This window comes from Helicoverpa zea, chromosome 18 (genome assembly GCF_022581195.2).
Source record: "Helicoverpa zea isolate HzStark_Cry1AcR chromosome 18, ilHelZeax1.1, whole genome shotgun sequence".
Taxonomy (NCBI): Eukaryota; Metazoa; Arthropoda; class Insecta; order Lepidoptera; family Noctuidae; genus Helicoverpa; species Helicoverpa zea.
Genome location: NC_061469.1, coordinates 5991192 through 6012495, shown reverse-complemented (window position 1 = coordinate 6012495; position 21304 = coordinate 5991192). Strand labels below are relative to the sequence as shown.

General features: G+C 36.2%; 1 protein-coding gene across 2 annotated transcripts; it reads left to right on the top strand.

The window, feature by feature from the left end:
- The first annotated feature begins 2234 nt into the window (after positions 1–2234).
- Positions 2235–18540, top strand: LOC124638867 (protein gooseberry). Of its 2 annotated transcripts, none has more exons than XM_047175996.1 (6): positions 2235–2466; positions 11226–11398; positions 11509–11611; positions 13318–13517; positions 14151–14764; positions 17732–18540. In XM_047175996.1, exons 1-6 carry the CDS (start codon positions 2412–2414, stop codon positions 17850–17852), a joined length of 1266 nt encoding a protein of 421 aa, XP_047031952.1. In that variant the 5' UTR covers positions 2235–2411; the 3' UTR covers positions 17853–18540. The 2 variants fall into 2 exon arrangements, with proteins under 2 accessions (XP_047031952.1, XP_047031951.1); XM_047175995.1 differs by having other exon boundaries at positions 11509–11767.
- Positions 18541–21304: the final 2764 nt, after the last annotated feature.

Below are 21304 nucleotides of genomic sequence, written 5' to 3'. Positions count from 1 at the left end.
GTTCCCTTTTAAATGAGGTCCGGTTATTGAACTTAATATGACTTTCTGGTTACAGGACGGGGACTTTAAATATATGTATGGGATTTGTTTTTTGTATTATGTAACGTCTCTTGAAAAACATGTTTGGTGCTTTTGCGGGTATTCGATACTTTAAAATTATATTTCGTTACTTTTAGTGGATGAGTACAAATAGCCGCTCTAAGGAAAGTAACTTTAAGCTAGAAATAATTGGAAATGATTTTTTGTGTCAACTACATGTTATTTTTAAGGAATACTTATTTATATTTTTATTATTATAACTTATTTTTTTTTTTAAATGGTATCAGTGTCAAGGCCTTTGAAGGATTAGGTGGCAAAGGAAAAAGTAATCTTGCAGCTGCTGACGGTATACAAAGGAAAAATGGTCACCCTAACTTTATGTGCCGGTATGGGGTGATTAGCATTTATTAACCAAAGCTAGCTGATGATTTAAGTATATCTAGCTACTGTGGATGATGTGGATCTATGGGATGTAAATATAATATTATGTAATAATATTGCAGAAAGATATAGATAGGTATCTATGTAAGAATAAAGCTCCTAAATGTATTAAGTTCAAGCTTTTTGAAGTAGATAGGTATACATATATTTTTGGAAGACATAAGTAGGTATGTTTATTCTATCTTTACTTTATGTGTTAAGTAAAGTAAAGAAAAAACTATTAATTTTCAGTTTATTGTCAACACAAATAACCAAGCATTACTTATTGCCTGTCAAAACACTACAGAAAATAAAATCACAAGTATTTAAGAAATTAGCCACAGTAGACAATAAAGTGGACATCTAAATTTAAACGTCCAATAAAATTAAGTGGACTTAAACAGATTATCTATGCGAACGCCTTTACTAAGTTTTGTTATGCTAAGTCGTTCAGTGTGGAAGGTAAGTTTACGAAGGCAGTTACGAAACTACGGCCTTGTGCTCGTGCTAAATACTTAAGACAATAGTATTTACCTACCAATGACACGTTCACTTAATTATTAGTAAACTTGCTCGTAATTAACGTTTTTTAATTAAGTATTAAGCTTTGGTTTCTTGGTTTGTGATTGCTTAATTTGTTGATGTTTGTTTTCTTGCAATTTTTTTAGTTTTATTTAAACATTTTCTAATAAATAAATATGAAATAAATAAAATATGGTCTTATACACACTATTAGACAGTAGGTAACCTACCTACATAAATAAATATTCTTAGGTAGGTAGGTACCCTACTAGATAAAAAAAAAAAAGTGACATAGAAGAGACTAACATACTTTTTATATCTAAACTTTTCTGTCACAGAGAGTACCGAGGCATAAGGAGGTATCTGTACTATGCAAGCTTACTTGAATAAAAAAAAATACTCATTAAAAATAATGGTGACTTTTAAGATTTTTTTTTTACATTATATTTTTTTTGATATTTATTGAAATTGTCACCAATAATAGTTAAAACAGGAACATTTTTATATATTTATTTGTTTTGCATAAATATTTCAAAAATAACATGTTTCTTTTATAAATGGCGGAAAAAAATCTGTCACTTATGCAGCGACTGTAACTCTAAAATGAAATACTGAAAAATTATACACATTGAAACAAAATGTGTCCAGAACATACACAATACAGATCGACATTGCAATTAACACACACAAACGTGCAGTAACATTTTCTTGGTGTGCTTACAAACTCCGCCCCAAACAAATTTTGACCAATCGTGGATCGTTGTAGGCATAGATCGTTGTGGCAACACGCCTCGTATTTTTCGTCACGGAACAGCGACTCAGGCGCGACTCACACATTGTTAATGTAAGCGTTCCTCGCTTTGAAGATACCGGATCCGAGGCTTCGTGCTATCTCTCTTCCACACCGGTCCCTACCTCACCACACGAGCCATATCAAAATATTATTAAAAGCTGCAACAAAAGTTTTTATTCAGATTTCAGGAGGATTAGTGAATACAAAATTTGATAAAGTATCAGAATTATTAGTGCCTAAAATAGAAGCATTACTTTTATTTGAAAATTTTGGGACCGGCGACAAGCTCGTCGTCGAAAACAGTCGGCTGACAGAAAGAGACAAACGATCAGGTGGTGCGGTTTGGAAGGCTGCGGAGGCGGCCAGTTTGACCATTTTTTGTTGGTCCGTTGATTGTGAAAGATTACACTTGAGAGTCGAAATACATCTTTACATCACACGTCAGTGGGCACTGAGCTGTCTTCAAAGTAACACGGATTAGACACACGCAGTTTCCTTTACGTAATTATGTCTGCGTTCATGCTGTGATAGTGAAAGACTGAAATAGTGATCTTCTGGGACTTTTGCATGTGTTCGGACTAATTTGGTGTTTGGAGCTAGTCGTCTTCCTTGCTTAGCTCTTAGATTATTTGCGTCGATGGCTGTATCAACACTGAATATGACACCGTACTTCACCGGATACTCTTTTCAAGGTAAGCCTTCAGCCACTATGTGATTGCTTCCTATTTTATAATTTATAATTGCTTTCAAATACTTATTTGCTTTTGGTTTTTTACTTGTATTATTTTATTAACTTACTTTGTTATTATTATTAAAGTTTAACGTTTGTTTTTCTTTATATACAATTCATACCTATTTTACCATATTTTGGAAATATAAAGATGTTCAAAATTTGCATTTAGAATATGTATTCATCTAGATGATATTTTTAATCTTATTTTGTTACCCATGTATTATGTATGATCTTTAATATTGTGTTTGTTAATAATTGATCCTAATTTACTGCCTTCATTTACTATGCTTTAAGACATCTATTTAGGTATCTCCAAATTTGATGTTCAGTGTCTTTTGTTGCGTCTTTGCTAATCCTCAAAATCATCTCTATCCATAGATTGAATTATGGCTCCAAAACCACAACACGAGCAATAAATAAAACATGTTGTTACACCCATGATTAGCCGACATTTAGCAGCTGATTATGTATCAATTATACCAGTTGGATTTTAAATTATGTCATAAACAGACAACTCCTCTCCGAACTAAAGGCCCGAAACGATCGTAAAACTATAAAATCACGAAGAAATTACAAAGTGCCTTTTACAGCTACCAATATAACAATATTTCATCTTCGCGCGTCGGGCACAAGACAGACGTATAAAGTATAGCCTGAGTTTTTTCTTATTTATAACTGAACCTTGTTTAGGCTACACTTTCTGGAATGGTCAAGGACCGTAATCTATAGAAAGTGATTTGTCTCTGTTTCAATAACGCATTTCTGTCACGACGATCTATTGTCATATCGAGTCTTTGTCCGAATGATCTTGATCATAATTGTAGAAAAATAGAGGCGATAATTGATCTATTTTGTTATCTGCAGCCTTATGTAATCTTCTATTGATAATCTTAATTTTGATCTCACGGACTTGTTTGAATATCTCAACGAAAAGAGTTTCCTAATTCCAATTTCGATATTAGGTAAATACCTACTTCAAATGCAGGGGTATGATGTGAGAATGTTTAATGTAAGTTCTCAAGATATCGTGAGATGTAATAAAGTCACCGTAATTTGGTACGGTATAGTTTAACTACTTTAAAATTTAAGGGAAATTATGGCCCGTCGTAAAATTACTGAATAACTTTTGTTTTCTAAGCGTCCTGATGTTTCTCTGTATCGACATTTTATTACGGGCGACAGTTTTTATGAGTATCTAAAGTTTCATGGACAACCGTTCGTAAATAGTATTACTTCTGTATAAATTTCCATTTTTTGCTACCACAACGATAGTTCCTTGTACTATTTTAAGGTTCTTTTCTAATTTTATTTCGACAAAAACAACAACAGTGACTAGAATGCTATTTAGTTTTAAATGTATGTGTGAGACTCGTATAGTTATAAGTATGTATAGGGTTATTTCATTAGTTTTAAATTAAATATTCCATTGTTTTCTCAGCGGCCGAAGTTAAAGATCGTTTCAAAGGCTTACCGTGTATAAATAACAACGGAAACTGTTCCAAAAAGCTCCGGCAATGAGGGTTTTACACATAAATCATTACCATACGAAAACATTTCGACTGCATTGTTGAAAATGTCACTTCGACTTATGACCTGTTTCGTCTAAGGCAAATTAAAAAGAAAGAGACACACATATTTGAAAGGGTTGAGAGAGGAGCAATAACTTTAAAGAATGCCGACGTCATTGGTATGGATATCCAGTCACATTTTTTTATTATTAATATACGACAATATATTTATGAATATACGACAATATATTTGTATAAAACTTGTTTACAAACCACTTTGGTACGTGAAAAGTTAGCAATGATTCAGGTTATTTGAATTTAAACTGCGTAAAATGCCATGTAATTATTTACACTAATTCACACAATACATTATAGTACATTGATACAAAATAATAGAAAAGTACCGCGCTGTATAAGATTTTTCATTTACTGGATTTTCTTGCATGACTCACGTTCGGCGTACGTAAGCGAGGCGGCGGCGGCTCATGCGGCTTGAAAGCCTCTTTGAAATATTAAAAATGTCTCGATTTTTTAATTCAACTTCAAATTATCTGACTTTCTGAAGCACCAGTATAAATCGGGATTAGTGTCTTATAAGTCCATCTGATGTGCCCGTGAACATCACAAAACGTTTGTTCAATGCTTTAAGAGGATGAAAGATTATTTACAAATATGCAGCCATTTGTAATTTGTAGAATTAATTCATTTTTTGTTTTGAATTATGCGTTTAATGATTAATGATAAAGCGTAGGTATAAAACGTTGACGTATCATACTTCAGATTAGTCGTGAATAACATGTATTGGAATTTTCTAATGCCAAGAGTTAGTGCATAATGATGCATTTGCGTAGTTTAAGTATGGAAGTTAATGTCGATATTAGTTGGCATAATATCTGCGCTGAGTGGAGCGCGATCAGATGCGCCCGCGGCGACGGTGACGGCGATGAAGCGCGATACTCATCGCAACACAACGCACCTTGTAATTTTCTCCGCGAACGAGACTGCATTTTTCGTAATCCTTTATGCTATAAATATTTTATTCGACTCTGCACAAGATTAGCGACAGCAATAACATTTATTTTTAATAACTCGGATCAGTCGTAAATTGTCTTCTCAATTAGACATAAACAGTTTTCGACGGAGCCAATTATAAGAATGATACTACCTACATCACTGTGCATTGGATTTCTGACCTTTATATGGAGTTCAGTACCATAATCAAGGTTTAGTCACATTCATATCACGGGCCGACAAGCGGTGCACATCTCGCGCACACGCACACATCTCGGCGGCGCGCCCGCGCAGATCAAAGGCACCGACAGGCTCTTTTAGCCGCATAATATGACGCGCCCCCCGCCTCCGCCCGCGGCCGGCGAAATGCCTCGCCGCCCGATCAACCTTCAGGGCGCTTACTTGCCATTACTTATGCCGATCTATTAATAAACAAATTGATATAACGGATATTTGAAGCGGGACCTTTGATTTAACGTCAAGTTATATTAATCAAAATCAGTTTATTAGATAATTTGTTGAGTTTTCATTAAATACATGCGGCGCCATTTACTAACTTTAATTTATGAATAACGGACGACAATAGTGGTCAATTAGATTCACAAACAATGTTTGAATAACGAATGATTTGGTAGAAATTATTTCTGGGTATCGAATCTGATTATCGCAGGCGCAGTCATCGATACAGCGCACACTCAGGTGTTGAAACGTTTAAAAGCGATTATCAGATTAACCGCGGCCCAAGAGATCAGAATCTCGAGCCGAGGGCGTAGTGCGTCTTTGTCGCGATCCTAACACTACTTTTCTCTTGCACAATCATCCTGTGCTATTAGTGATTACTTTCCAATTTTATTTTCAATTTAATAAATTGTTTTGTTATAATCTCGTTTGGTTTAGATTAGATGCCGTGTTAAGTGTAAAATCAACAAGTTTTTGTAGTAGTTTTACGAATAAAATTGGTCAACAATTAGGGTCAACCACAAAACGTTTAGATTCTTAGATAATGGCTAAAAAAGTCTTTTAAACTAATCAATCTACACGTGTATCTAAAGAATTTAAAATGTTTTGCAAGAAATGATAGGTGCAAAGCTGAAAATAAGGATATCATCGGTAAAATCAACGTCTCCTGAACAAACAGTATTTCAGTCCGGGTATACTTGTCTGCAAAGGTATATCAAACCTTATCTAAATCAGGATTGATTGAACCAAACAACACTATTAAAGCAATCTTTTTGAGCCACCAAACAATCGTTGTATATTTATTAGTTTCTTGAGCGAAATCCTTTGTCCAAGCGGCAAGTGACGACGTCAAAGAGTCCATTCCGTGCAAGAAAAGAAAAGAATCTGTCAAATTAGTACATAACGCGTTATGAATACGGAATGAGGTCAAACAGGGCACTCTCAAACATAGCCTATTATATCGAAATAAAATATTCAGTTCCATTCATTACTTACGTAGGTACGTACATTATATTCAGGCCTGACAAGCCGAAAGGCGTTGCTTCAGTTTGTACAGTTGGCAGCCACTTCTATGGGGAGAGACTTGTGTTTTAACAAATTAGAAAGACTTTTGTATTCCTGTAACGAAAGTTCCGCTTGCTGGGATATGTAATGACTTTTAAAGAATTAAATACTAAACAAGCCGACCTATTTTCTTTGAAGACTTACAACATATTGTTTTTTGCTGGCCGCGTGCTTCGGTAGCAAGAGATAAATTTCATGCTATCAACGTTCAAAGTAAATAATATTTAGAGTTTTCAAAAGCTATTACCCAAATGAGAATAAGCCGCTATCTGAGTCGCTATGTAGCTCGTATGAAAGTATAATAGAATTGATTTGATATTCGATTGGTACATTTAGTGGCTTGGAGCGGCCACGCGACCACGGGCCACACAGAATACTTTGAAGACTTGAAGAAGGCTTAATGGAATGACACAGCCTTTGTGAACGCCGCCCAATTCTAATGGCTATTCAGATGGCATTTCACCTCTCTTTGTTGCTTGATTTCGGATAGTAATAGGTTATTTTATTAGCGTAGAGATGATTTTTTAACGAGAAAAGAAATCTTGTGTCGATTTAAATTGATGGCACATTGTTATTTTAGTTGCAAAGCATTGAAATGGATTACCTTCCTATCAAACTAGAGCATGTATTGTTGAAAACTTTGCCTTGTTGATCGAATTACATTTTGTATGCTCTACAACAAGGTCCTCAGATAACCTTATTTAAATTGCTCTGCATATTATTAGTTTTCTGCAATTTATTTTGCACTATAACTTTTTTCTAGGACTTCGCTTTTTTATTCCTCCGCTTTTTATCCTGCCTTCTCCAAAAACTCATTTCAAGATTTTCTTCTTTACATTCACGTTTACAATGGAATAAGTAGCTGTTTGTACTTGCTTAGCCTAATCTAAAGTAACTTCGAACTACCGCTGAATTTAAATGCAGATTTGAATTTAATATTTCACCGTTAACATAAACCCAATAAAATAAATAAGAGTGACTGTACATGAAAAATTTTCCAACATCAATGCCTACATAACTAACAACATTGATGCATACAGCGATGCAACATTGCGGGATAGGAGTTCCTTCAAACGAGTTGTGGCTTCATAATTTGTAATGCGAAAGCAAAAACGCCTGGCACATTAATTAGATTTCCTGAACTATGACCAGGTTTCTGAGAACCTAGGCGTCGTACAGTTATCGTTGGCACAAGTCATGTGGAAGGAAAGCGGCATGCCGTGTGACGTAAAGCCCCATATAAATTTTACTATAGGCACATTAATGTCGCTACGTGAAATTGATTTGCAAGCAGAAACATATTATGATTGTGAAAACGGGGTTTACGATTTATTTACACAATACGATATCGATTTCGAACATTATAAACTATCACTGTACCGTTGTTATCAAGTACTAGAGGCAAGTTCGCAAATATTTTATTTTGCGTTGCATACAATATATTATTCAAACTGCAGAATTTCATAGCATTCAGTTTGTAACCGATATGTAAATAAAATAATAGCTCAAATGTGTAATAATTTATGTCCACCATAAACATGGAAACTTTGTTATAATTATTAAATAATAATCAAGAACTTGTATCTATAGTTGTTCATGTGAGGTGGCGTGTGCTAAACTAGTATAAGGCCGAGATATCTTTATGCCTATTGCGCTCATAACTTTTATTGGTCGTCATTCCCGTGTAGAAGTCCTGGCTAGTGCAATAGCAATGCCCTTACACAGCAAACGTTTCAAACAGTATAAACTGCAACAGAGTGGAAACAAAATGCATCCTCTCAGCTCAAACCGATTAGTGCAAATTAAAGTGCAACGTACTTTTGATGCGGTCAGTTTAAATTAAAAAAGTTGAAGTTGTACAAACATTAAATGAATTTCGTCATAGCAAAGATGAAGGTTAAGAAATTCAATCTCTATCCGACAATGGAAGTGATAACCCGAGAGTACTGCGAAGGTTGATGAAAATGTGATTGTTAATTAAAGTTGACACAGAAATGCGAATGGTGAATTCAGAATCTTCATTTATTCGGTCACGGTTTGCCTCTTACGTTTAGCATTAAATGATTGACTCTGTTTCAATTTCGTCTAACACGAACGCAACGGTTGAACGAATTGGAACACGATTATGTGATTGTGAGAAAATTTTATACTTCAACGGTGAAACGGTGTCTATGTCTAACTTTAGTGTGTGATTATGTTTCGAGCAGACGACACTTGCTTGCTATGAATAAAACGCGTGAGTAGAAAATATTGACAGCCAGGGTCCTGATACATTGTAGCGCTGAGTGCACAATTTCGACCTAGTGACTGATATATTCTGCCAATCTAAGCCTATTTTCAGTGCATCACATTGGCATACCACCCTCGTAGAATCTATTGTTGAGCTCAACTTGTGCATGCTCCGAAACTGCTTCCGGACGATTAGCTACCAATGAATGTTTGAATTTGTTGTTAACTTCACCTTTTTTTGCGTTAATAGCGTTACAATGTTTGTGAATTATATTACGCATTGTGCGCTTGAGATCCTCTTTGTGAATTTCATTGTGAACATTTCATCAATTGCGTGTTCGACTGATCCTGTTAGTTCGGTTGAATATAGTGTAAAAACTGATTGAAATACGTTACCATTTCATTGGTATACACGTATAAAACATTTTATTACTAGATTTTCTGCTTTAGTTAAAATTTAAAGTTGTATTCCTGTTTTTTTATGAAATGGTATATTTTTGACAGCTCATGAATCACACAATATATCACTTACAACAAAAACTAGTAATAGAGCTATAATAATATAAATGACGGTTATAAACTACTTCGCCAAAAATGAAAACTATATTATAATGAAGTGATACATTACTACAAAGCCACCCACATTTGTATAGCGGGGTTGTTATGGACACGTTATGCGTCATAAATATTTCGGGAACATAAAATTAACACTCAAAAACATGGGCTTTCGAGGCACCGCAACGTCTACGGCCTCCTACAAAAAATATGGGGATCGCTTGCAGAACCGCGCCGTGACTCCGGACACTACAAAAGCCTTAGACAACTAAACCATTCTAAGTTTAATGCAAAACGAGAGAAGGTCCAATTTCCAATAACCTTCGGAGCTTTCCTGTTAGTTTGGGAGTCAGTATTGATGGATACAGTTGTTGACCCTAAGTTGTTTGTGTTATGGTCTACTTTGGATTGTATGATTAATACCCGTCTCGGTTTCTTGTCTTATCAAAGGACATACTTGTTGACATGTTGTCTAATTGATTGGTGGTTCTCAGTAGGGGTCTAGGGCCTTACACGAGGCGGAACCTTTGAGGAATTATTTAAAATTGATAAACTATAAATGCCTTCACAAGTGGAACATGCCACTGTTATGTTTTTTTTTACGTTAATATGTGGTCATTGTGTGGTGTGGGATTAGATTAGGAATGTGAGCTAATTACTTTTTTGATAGATTTTTTTTTTCATGGAAGACCTATTAATGAGTCAAATTGGCAAGAAGATCTGTTTTTTATCAAAGTATTTTTTTCATACTTTTTACAAATTGCTTATAAATAGTTATCTGCAGGTACACAATCAAATTAATAACGAATTACTTAACATTAATATGGTATATAGCTTAGCTGCTGGATATAATTTTGAGCGTCATCTCATTCCCGATAGAAGCTAACATGCATGCACAAAGGCGTTGCAAAAATCGACGACCGGCGGCTTCCTTTGACGTTAGGTGGTCTCCCAACCAGCGGCCGCACGAGTGATGTGATTATAATAGCGACACTTTACGCACACATAACCACATTAATATATCCAGAAATAATACAATTTATATTCCAAGGGATTTTATTCGCAAACACCATCGAACCCACCAACTTAATTACCACTCACGATACTCATCGCTATAAAACATTAATTAAAATTTTGATGACTTTCTTTTCACTGTTGAAAATCAAAAATGATTCATCGATCTCTCAGAATTCTTAACAGAGCAAGAAGTTGGAGGTATTTCGTTTAATCTAGGAGTAAAATTTCTTTTTGTGAGAACAGAAGTCGTTACTCATAAAATGTAACAAGTCGATCCCAACAAAGGCCAGAAATAGTTTAAGTGTTATCGTTTCTGCTTGACCGCACTCGTGTTAAAGAAATTGGATACTCTTGCTTGAGAACACTGCCAATGAAACGTAAAATTACGAGGTGATCGAGGCCTACCGATGACGTAGGTACATATTATTGTAGAGCGTGTAGGAGCGAGAGACGTGCAGCCGCGCCGCAGCTTTGTGATCCATAGTGTATTGTTGTATTGATACTTTACGCATTATTTGACTTTAATATAGCTACTGGTTGCCCTACTAATGCCAATCCAATATAAAGACGTGCCTCCTTTCGGGCGACAGAATCACAAAACATTTCACAATAACCTAATATATTGAAAAGTACATTCAGATGTATAGAAATACGATTGTGCTTCAGAAAATCAAGAGAGTAAAGAATTCTTGAACATATTCTTTACAAGTAGAATACACACAATCAGAAAGCTTAGCTTTTATAGCAAAGTCGATTCACAACTGGTTTCTTTCTACACACGTACTGTTTCAGTGTTTTATTTGTTTGTGGGGAATGTTATTGTGGGTAAAGCATTAAATATCGGCGATGTTGTTAAAAGCTTTTATTTCTGCAGGTCAGGGTCGTATGAACCAGTTGGGCGGTGTGTTCATCAACGGTCGTCCGCTGCCGAACCACATCCGACTGAAGATCGTGGAGATGGCGGCGGCGGGCGTGCGGCCCTGCGTCATCTCGCGCCAGCTTCGCGTCTCGCACGGCTGCGTCTCCAAGATACTCAACAGATACCAAGTAAGGACAATCACATAATTCCACGTAATATTAAAACTTCAAATGACAATTATAATCCATTTCATAGAAGACGAGAAAGAAAAATCTTAATTTGTATTTTTTGGTATCAGGAAACGGGATCCATACGTCCTGGTGTGATTGGAGGATCCAAGCCAAGAGTAGCGACTCCAGAAGTCGAGAACAGGATCGAAGAGCTGAAGAGACAAAACCCAGGTATATTTTCCTGGGAAATTAGAGATAAACTAATTAAAGAAGGGATTTGTGATAAAAACACAGCGCCGTCTGTGAGTTCCATTTCGAGACTTATAAGAGGAGGCAAACGGGACGAATCCGATCCTAGAAGAAATCACAGCATTGATGGTATTCTAGGTAAGTAATGATACTTACCTCGGATTGTAAACTTTGCATTGCACTTATGAAATGCTACTAGTAGGAAAATGCTTTCAAAATGAATAAAAATGTTGAAGTGACCTTAGGTCACAGTTATCAGTTGGTGGCATAGTTTGTAGCAGCACTTTACCGCTTGGAAAGTAATACCGCGTTGTGTGTTTGCATAAAACTTTATATTGCTCTAGTTTGTTGTTGTGCTCCCTTGATAAAGAATTAACTGTGCTGTGGTTTATTCTGAGTCTATTATTCGCCACGTGCAAGGTCGCAATAGATAAGCATTTAGAATTATTTGGCAATAATTTAAAATCCTTGATGGATTAAAACAATTATTAAAAAAGTCGCAGTCGAAACCTTCGAAATAATGATGCGTAAATAACTCGCCGTGTCATCGTAGTCCTTAACGCTGATTCGAGACCATAATCACTTAATTTAGTTCAAAGCATACTATTATTATAAATTTATTCTTATAATGAGACTGTCGGAACGTTTGCAAACTTCACAAAATGGCGTATAAAGTTAATAATCCACGTAAAAGTGAAGCGGGCGCGGCGCGCGCGCACGCCACGGCAGCGCCCCTTGTGTCGGCTTCGAAATTGTAGGTTATAAAAATGAAATTAGTATCCAAAGGTGTTATTATCCCATCGCGTTTGGCCGCGGGGCTTGCATTACGACAATCTGTCCGTACTGCACGTCTTGTGCCGTATAGCTATCCAATATAAAATGGCGCTCCTAATATCCCGGTTCAGTGACGGAGCGCGGTTTTGCCGGCGAGATTCTGCGCACCGATAAGATTATGCATATTAAGTTGTGCACGGCCAAAGTAATATCTACACTGGAAAAGCGGCCCCCTTTACTGCTCGAGCTCGCGTATTGAAAATTTGCTGTTCGTGCCTGTCCTGTGACGACGGCTAACGGAACATTTTGGTCGCGAGTTTTTCGTGGAAATATTTGCATACGCGCGGGCTCTGGTAACATCAGCCGGTTGATTATTATTTCAGGGTCCGAACTCGAATAAGTTTGCATATTGAAAATTTGCATAATCGTGAATTTATTTACTGTTCATTGGAGGGCTTCAACAAAATGTTAAATGTCGAAACGTAACAACAATTGCCGTTGCTTAAAGCAAAAGATAAAAACGAGATCGACTTCTCTATAATCTAATTCCATTTTATTATCATCTAGCACAAAGTAATATTTATTAAGGCCCCGAAGAATTCATTTGAGGCTACTAGAGGCGTAGTGTAATGTGGTTACGTTTAATTTAATCGAGGCCGCGTGTGGTCTGCGCGGTAGTCCAATATAATCGACGTAAAACAAAAACAAATGAATAGTTAGAAAGTCGCAATAAAAATAATATTATGACGACATTCTTATTATCTGAATAGACATCAATGCTATTGTGGTCATTCGAGGATTGTCCTGATTTCTAACAATACTTACCTATAGCAAATATAGTTTTAATTAAATATTAAGTAAACTGCCTTGAACAAAGCACATAGCATCAACAACATTTTTCTTCCTTTCAATAGGTCCATCATCTTGCGAAGACTCTGACACCGAGTCTGAACCGGGAATCACTCTGAAGAGGAAACAAAGGAGGTCCAGGACTACTTTCTCTGGAGACCAACTAGAAGCTTTGGAGCGTGCGTTCACTAGGACCCAGTACCCTGATGTGTACACGAGGGAAGAACTTGCGCAGAAAACTAAACTCACCGAAGCCAGAGTTCAGGTACGTCCGACATCAGCAACAACATTAGATATTAAATAATTCAATAGATTTTTTTCTAAACTGCCCATAAAACAGAAGGCGATTTCTCTTCTAGAAACTAGTCAGCCCAAGGCTATCGGTAGCCAACCTGAAGTAGTTAGGTGTATCAATGATAGATGAAGGCAATCAAACAATCCCATTGTTGGCCGCACTCACTTCCCGCCCCTACAAAAGCGTGGCACTAAAAAAACATAATTACCTTTATAATTAATTACAACAATGGTAAGAGCTTCCATATGTTGTTCATCGCTACCGATGTTTTATCAGTTTTTGTTCAATTAGTAGCCCCTCGTAATTGTAGGCCTCTATAAGACGATGTAATCGACTTAGCTCTATAATTATCTATTGATGAGTTAGGTATTTGTAATATTTATAGCAGTATCAATCGCAACGTCTGTCAAAGGCGAAGGTATAAATTCGTAGCAGTTTTTTTTGCAAGATAAAAACGTAGCATTATAAAGTGAAGACTTTGTAACAATATAATTATAAACTTAATTAACCGTTTGAATTCCTGTCTCAGATTGCATTGCGTAATCGGTACTTAATGTTTTAATTATTCTAACAAGGACTTAATTAAAGTTTTATGTCGTTTAGGTATGGTTTTCAAACCGAAGAGCTCGACTTCGCAAACAACTGAACTCGCAGCAACTGAGCGCTTTCAACACCATGTCTCTGCAGTCAGCGTTCCCTTCAGTCCACCAGCAGTACGAGCCTCCGTCTACCTTCAACGCTCAATGCGCTTCCTGGCAACAATCTTACTCATCTGCTCTGGGCACCAGCTCTGTTCTAAACTCGGCCCTTGCACCTTCCCTCCACCAATCCGCGCTTACTGCTCCTTCAGTATGCCAATCAGCGCTTGCAGCATCCAGCCTACATCCACCAACTTCAAGCTCCTTCTCATCTGGCAACCTAACGCCACTGTCCCATTCTTCGGATCTTGCTACTCCCCTGCAAGCCCCTACTGATGCCACGCCTCCAAGCTCAAGTCCCACAACGACTAGTCCTTCTGCGAACCAGACCAGTGCACTCACTTACCAACATTCGACCTACGCGAATCCGAGCGAACCTCTCTCTCACCCTTACGGATATGCCGACTACTCGAAGCAAGAGCACGCCATGTCTGCACACAACCACTGGACGACCAGGCAGCTCAGCGGACATGCACAAAACAAACTCGCCGAAGTTGGCGCCTGGCCTGAAAACTATAGGTAAGTTTATTCATTCCACGTCCGTTTAATATATAACTTTAACGTCATATAAAACAAACATGGATAAAAACATCTCAATAATCCCCGGCGGCAACTAAGTAGCTCTATGAATTATTGATGTCGAGCTACTCATCTGACTTGGTTTATGCGGATGAATATGCAATTACAATAAAGTGACCTTTGCTGCCGACCATTTAAATAACTATCTATTATGATAATTATGAGTGTTACACTAATAGTAGGTTTAGGGCGCACGAATGCAATGACATCACTTGGTGTTAGTCAATGTGTATTAGTGCGGTGCATGACGCGTGAGCCTGACGGTTCTCGGTAGATAGGATGCGTGTAATGCTGCGTCCGGTGGCTATCGATCGGGCGTGGACTCGATCGCAAATCGGGGTGCGTACGTTTTATTTCTTTTCACCTTCCTTTATCATTAGCCGAAGCGGCCGCTAATCAATTAAGAGTGTAAGAAGTCGGCCATTATACGCCGCGCGGGTGGTTATTACAGCGCGCGCCTCGTAATACGCCGATCCGATCGTGAATGCAATAGGGCTGCGAATTTTATAGTGATTTTGGATCGATTTTTAATTAAAGTTTTACTTAGTTATTTTAAATTCTCTTGCGTTATTCGATATATCTTCCCTGCAATCTTGGTATTATTACAACAGAAAGAAGGTCGTAGAAAACATTTCACTCGCGCTCGTGTTGACGATAGACGCGAGTATGTGTAACTACCAAAGTGAATTTGTCGAATGACAATGTGACAAATACATTGTCGCTTTGTAGTACACACGGCGACGACATTTATCTGTGTTATCGAGACAAAGCACGTTTATAAACCTCACATTGGACCACACACAATATCTCGCGTCGCACAATGGAACACAAACTAATAATATATGGGTTAGCTACGTTTATGTGTCGGTGTGTCTTATCTAGTCCTTTACGCGCGCTTGATTGACGTAACACTTCGTTACAACTTTATTTGTTATTTTTGTACGCCAAAAATATTGTATTGTGTGCCGAAAGTGTGGATAATGTGGGTTTCATATTTGACGTTGACAGTACGAAATAAAGATCCTTTTTGATAATGTTTAGCGTTGGTTCTACGCGAAGTTGTTGCGGCCGGAAAGGCTATATCTTGTACAATGTCCATGAGTCATAATAAATCAGTGAGCTGCCTAACTATTAGTAGTGAGATACGTACGTATCGGTGTAATTAACGTGGACAGTCATTGGCCATAAATAGCGATTGTGATTGTCACCTCATAGCTAATTTTATTTGTTGCACACCTCACTGGCGGTTTTACGACATTTGTATTTACGTGAAATAATTGCAGTATATCTTACTATGTAGTCAATGAAAAATGACACTTACAATATTGATACTGACTTTAAAAAGCGACCCTGTTTTAAAGGCTGACAGAAGATGATAAATCTATATAATCGATGCTCCAATCATATCTGTAATTTCGACTCAGCGCTGTAAACTATTCCTGTATCAGAACATTATTCAAAATTATTCAATTTGCATTACCGATACAACCAAAAAGGGTTACCCAAAATTGTTAACGGATTCTGTTACCGAATATTGAATAAGCGATAGAATTCATAATATCAGTTCAATGCTAATAAATATCAGTTCTATACTGCTATATTATGACGTATTTTCCACACATTTTCCCAATCGTTTATTGGTTTTTATTAACATTCTCCCACTCACATTTATCCGCAAACAGTGCCAACAAACAACGTTTGTTTAGGTTAATAACTTCCAAGTAATACTGCGGCCGATCATTTATTGATATTAGAAATCTACTCCGGCACAATACGTAGCGGATTACAGATAACCACACGTTGCTTTGTGGCCGGCTCGGCAATTAATGAGAGGCCGAACGTGACATTAGTGCAGTGAACCTAAGCATTATGCTAACGCGAACCCGGTATTAAAACTTATCTGCAGCTATTTGCATTCGACTTCCTAAAGTGCGGTAAGTCTCGCGTGCTGCGGAGCAACCACCTTGCCTCGAACACTTTCCTCCACAGAAACGTTCGCTCGGTTATTGTTTTCGCACGTGTTGTATTCTCATGCTAAAATGTTTATGCACATATTCACCATAAGGGTAAACTCTGGTATTTGGGATGAAGTTAAGTAATAACTGTTTGCCAATCGCCATAACCTGTCTAGCCTGTACTCGGAGCTGGCTAGAAACAAAGTTCACAAACGCTTATATTTTTTACTGCCGTCCTAAGTAATTACGTTTTATTCAGAATAACAAAATGTGGGTTTTCATTGTGTTCGTAACAGAACCTGTGCAGTAACGTGCGGCCTTCGTAGTTTATGAGCGATGTACGACACGAATGTACCTTAATAATGTATTAGCCACTGTATTAACTATAAATTAAAATTTTATTGCACGTGGAGTCACGAAGTGCTTCCGAATATTAGTCCGACACAATGTGCACATACAAGAGCTCTACTAAATTATGTAGTTCGGTAGGCCGGTACAAGTCACAATTACAAGGTAGCATTAGAGCTTACACTGTGTTATTATTTAATTATTTTTAGTTAAATCTGTAGTTACGCGGTATAATGTTTATAGACCGAACGGAACCTATGAAGCGATTAAATTATGCAGTGGGCAGTATCCCACGCTCGGCGGAGATATTGTAATAAAACTCAATGTAACAGCCTGATATGAAAGTATATTGACAATAGATAGTACGTGTCTTTGATGGCGGAGTCAAGAGATCTCGAGTTTTATGCACGTCTTCGATTTTAATACAACATAGATTTTCTTTAGGAAGGATATAAATAGCTACTGAAAAATGAAATAGGACTTTTATTAGGTACATATTATGTAATGTCGGCTCACTTAATAAGTATGTAGGTTAACATAAATATAAATGCCCTAATAATATGTTCTATACACGATTTTTAATGTTATTTTTCTTTTGTTACAGTTCATTCTTCGGCACCAATGCGTCCCACTATGCGTCTCACGCGCATTCGCCCACAGAGGCGAAGTCTGGCTACCCGTATCTAGGACAACTCGGCGGTATGGATATGGGCAGAGTACACTAAATAACGAATAACATACTATTAAAGCAATAGAATATTATACTAAGCTTCACAACAGGACATATCAATGTGCCTTCATATACAGAGTGTTATATTTAGATACAATCGTATTTTCTATATTTACAACACAATATAGATTTTTTCAATACAATATTTTGAAAACTTTCACCGTATCATAGAGATATTGTGTAAATAGATTCATAGTATGTTTTATATTGTAATATTTACTGTTCCTGTACTAGAAAACGCACTAAATAAAAATGTCTCGTAAGTTTTTATCTTTTTACATATAGATCGTTACTACATTTTATAAGTTGTTATGTGTATATTGTATTTTAGATATAATCAATGTTAGTAAGCAATGTTGTAATAATGTTTAAAAATCAATAAACAATAACTTTCCTAATAGAAAATACACAATAGTTACTAAAAGATAGATATAATTTTCACTTTGATTTAACTTTAATTTGTACATAGTTTAGTAGAGATAGTATCAATAGGTTGTATCTTTTCTTTTAGTGACTATATCCTAAAGATTGATCCTAAAATTGCCTTGAATGAAGTTGTGATTTTATATAAATAATGTATTTATTTATAGGTTTATATTGTAACTTAGTTTAATTAAGTGTAGAGACTAAGCACTTTGTAAAATAACGGTTTACCCAGAATAAATGAATGCTAATGCAAATAATTCAAGGTTTTTAATTAATCACGAGCCGAAACCTTCAGTTTATTCTTGGATTAGACTGCGTTTTCGTCCACGCTCACTTAATTTATCTACACAATAAATTGTTAAAGGTACCTACTTAAGATCTTGAAACAGTATCTCAGTGTAATACATAATTTTCTAATTCAAAAGTATTTTTTTATTCTTGGAAGTCAGAAAAAATCGCAGGTTACATCACTTATACTTTCCTTTGCCATTAATAAAAAAAGACAGAATAAATGTCAATAACGAAGTATAAAATAGCAGCACCGATTATGATGAACGTTTGTCTCAAAATTGAGAGACAAAAGCGAGGCATATATCTAGTACCTACCTTCACAACATATGAACATATCCTGCTTCACACAGCCAATTATCAGATAGCTCCTTTAATACTGCCTAGACAATACAGGCTTATCTAAGGCACGTCAAACACAGGTGGGACATTAATTGAGCAGTTTAGGCATTAGCAGAGCCGATCAGACTAGCTTTGACAATTTCGTTAGTCCGATTATCCATACGTCGATGGCAGGCCATCGAAATTCTCTTTGCTAATATGTGGGTATTCTCGTTAATGAATAGTATGTAATGTTGATTATATTAAAAGATATAAAAACTCATAGGTAAACACTTTTCACACAGTACTTTTCGTCAGTATTACATTAGATAGTCCCAAAAACGCCCACCCTTCACTACTATCTATGTGTTATTACTGGGAAGAAGAAGTGGCGCAACGAACTCCCCAAAATGTCTTTAAGTTATATAAGAGGTATGTAGTGTAGGTACAGAATGTATATAAATAATACTTTGACTAAGTACACGATACTTTACTTGGTGGAAGCCTTGTGCACCAGTGTACGTTTTTGGGCTGTGACAACGATGACGACATGATATTTAAACACGACTACTGATTTTAGAAAAACTGTTTTTTTTTTCCTGAAAACAATACCTACTATTTAGTACCGCGGTAGTTCATCTACCTACACTGAGTATGTTGAGTAGGCACCACTGGCAGAACCTACATAAACAAGTATAAACAGCCTGAACTTATTGCAAACTTAAAGGAACATGCAACTAAAATAAATAAAAGTAAGACAGTCGTTATTGTTCTCATAAGTTTATGTGTTATTTATTGCAACAAGTTTAGTTTTACTTTAATTTTAATTTTAATAAGAAGTGTTTTCTTGTTTTGTATAATTTTCTACTTTCAAATTCTATCATTATTTAGCGTATGTTGGTTAACCTGTAATTGGCGACTGTGTAAGTCCTAGTACCTAATAACAGAAATTGTAATTTAAGCTTAATCTACACAAAAGCTGTTGGTAAACCCTTTAATAAATAAATAAATAAATAAAGAACATTATTTAAATGAATTTGTACGGATGCTTAAAATTTTCACTAAGTATGAAAAGCGGCCCAACTTAAAGTACTAGCGAGAGAAGGAAAGTTCCTGACTTAAATAAGTATTAAGATAAGAAGTCGGTACTCTGAGGTGCGAGATTTGCATAAAACTATAAGTACCTATGTTTAACGTTTCTCTGTACGCAGTAATCACTTATGCAGTTATTTACCTGAAATGTTCTTTTCTTTTTTACAGTTATTCCGTGTGACTATTTTACGGTTAGTTAAAGTACCAATGACCACAGCGAACAACATGAATTTATTTGTAAATCTTGCTTCGTTCAAATTAAGCTGCTTAAAATATTATAGGTAAATAATATAGCATGGCAAAATTTGCCAGGTAGGTATATCCTGCCTACACCTTATTCGTAATCCACAATATAAGTAAGAAATCAAATTACGCTAGTTATGTAACATTGAATAATACTAATTCAATATAGAAGACAACAATATTTTAATATGAGATTTAACTCAGCCTACTAAAAACTTCGTTAAGTGGACTAATATTAAACAATACTTTTAAAATTATTTAGCTGAACATTTACATGTTTCTAATTCCACAAACATAATATATAGAAATTCTGTTACTCTTCTGCGTATACTTAAATTAATGGTACTGGTACACGTATGTACATATATGCCTCGATCTACTATTCAGTACGTGTTGCAATAATGTGTCTGCTATTGATAAATTGCATTACATCAGAATTGGTTTCTATACATTCTACCTTCGGTAGGTTGTCGATAGGTACATTTCATCTATACAAGTAGGATATTGAAATTATGGAATGAGATCTGTATGATAATTGAATGAAATGCTATTTGAGAGTATGTAGAGTAATGAGTATTAATTTTAATCGTATTTTTTTATTTAAATTGTTATCGGGGGTGCTGCAACTGAAATGTTTTTTTTTACCAGTTTTTACCAGACTTCCAAAAAGGGTCATATATATGGTCATGATTTATTCATAGCTGTCCAGACTAGTGTATTACAGAAACATTTCAATATACATATATACATACCTACGTAAAAATACAAGCATCCGAATTGAGAACCTCCTCGATTTGGGAAGCCGGTTAAAAATAATCTCACGATGATCTCCAACAGAACGAAGCGCCAATAAAAATATCGAGTAAGAAACAGTAGGATTAAATTCACCGACAACAACGGGAATGGTAGTTTCTATAGACAATGGCAGCGGCTGTCTTTCAGCACTGTATGGGTGTAATTAGGCAGTCAAATGCAAGCCCGCATGTAATTGGCTTAATGCTCTTGAGGACGTGTCCTCGTGCCACACTAAAGAAGCGTAGGAGGAAACACAGGAATGCCTCAAATTCTGTCCTAGAT

Excerpts from the sequence above, each read along its gene's own strand:
- LOC124638867 (XM_047175995.1), top strand. The coding sequence starts at position 2,412 with ATGGCTGTATCAACACTGAATATGACACCGTACTTCACCGGATACTCT. Across the intron at positions 11,399-11,508 it reads AGATACTCAACAGATACCAA|GAAACGGGATCCATACGTCC; the intron begins GTAAGGACAATC and ends TTTTGGTATCAG. Across the intron at positions 11,768-13,317 it reads CAGCATTGATGGTATTCTAG|GTCCATCATCTTGCGAAGAC; the intron begins GTAAGTAATGAT and ends TCCTTTCAATAG.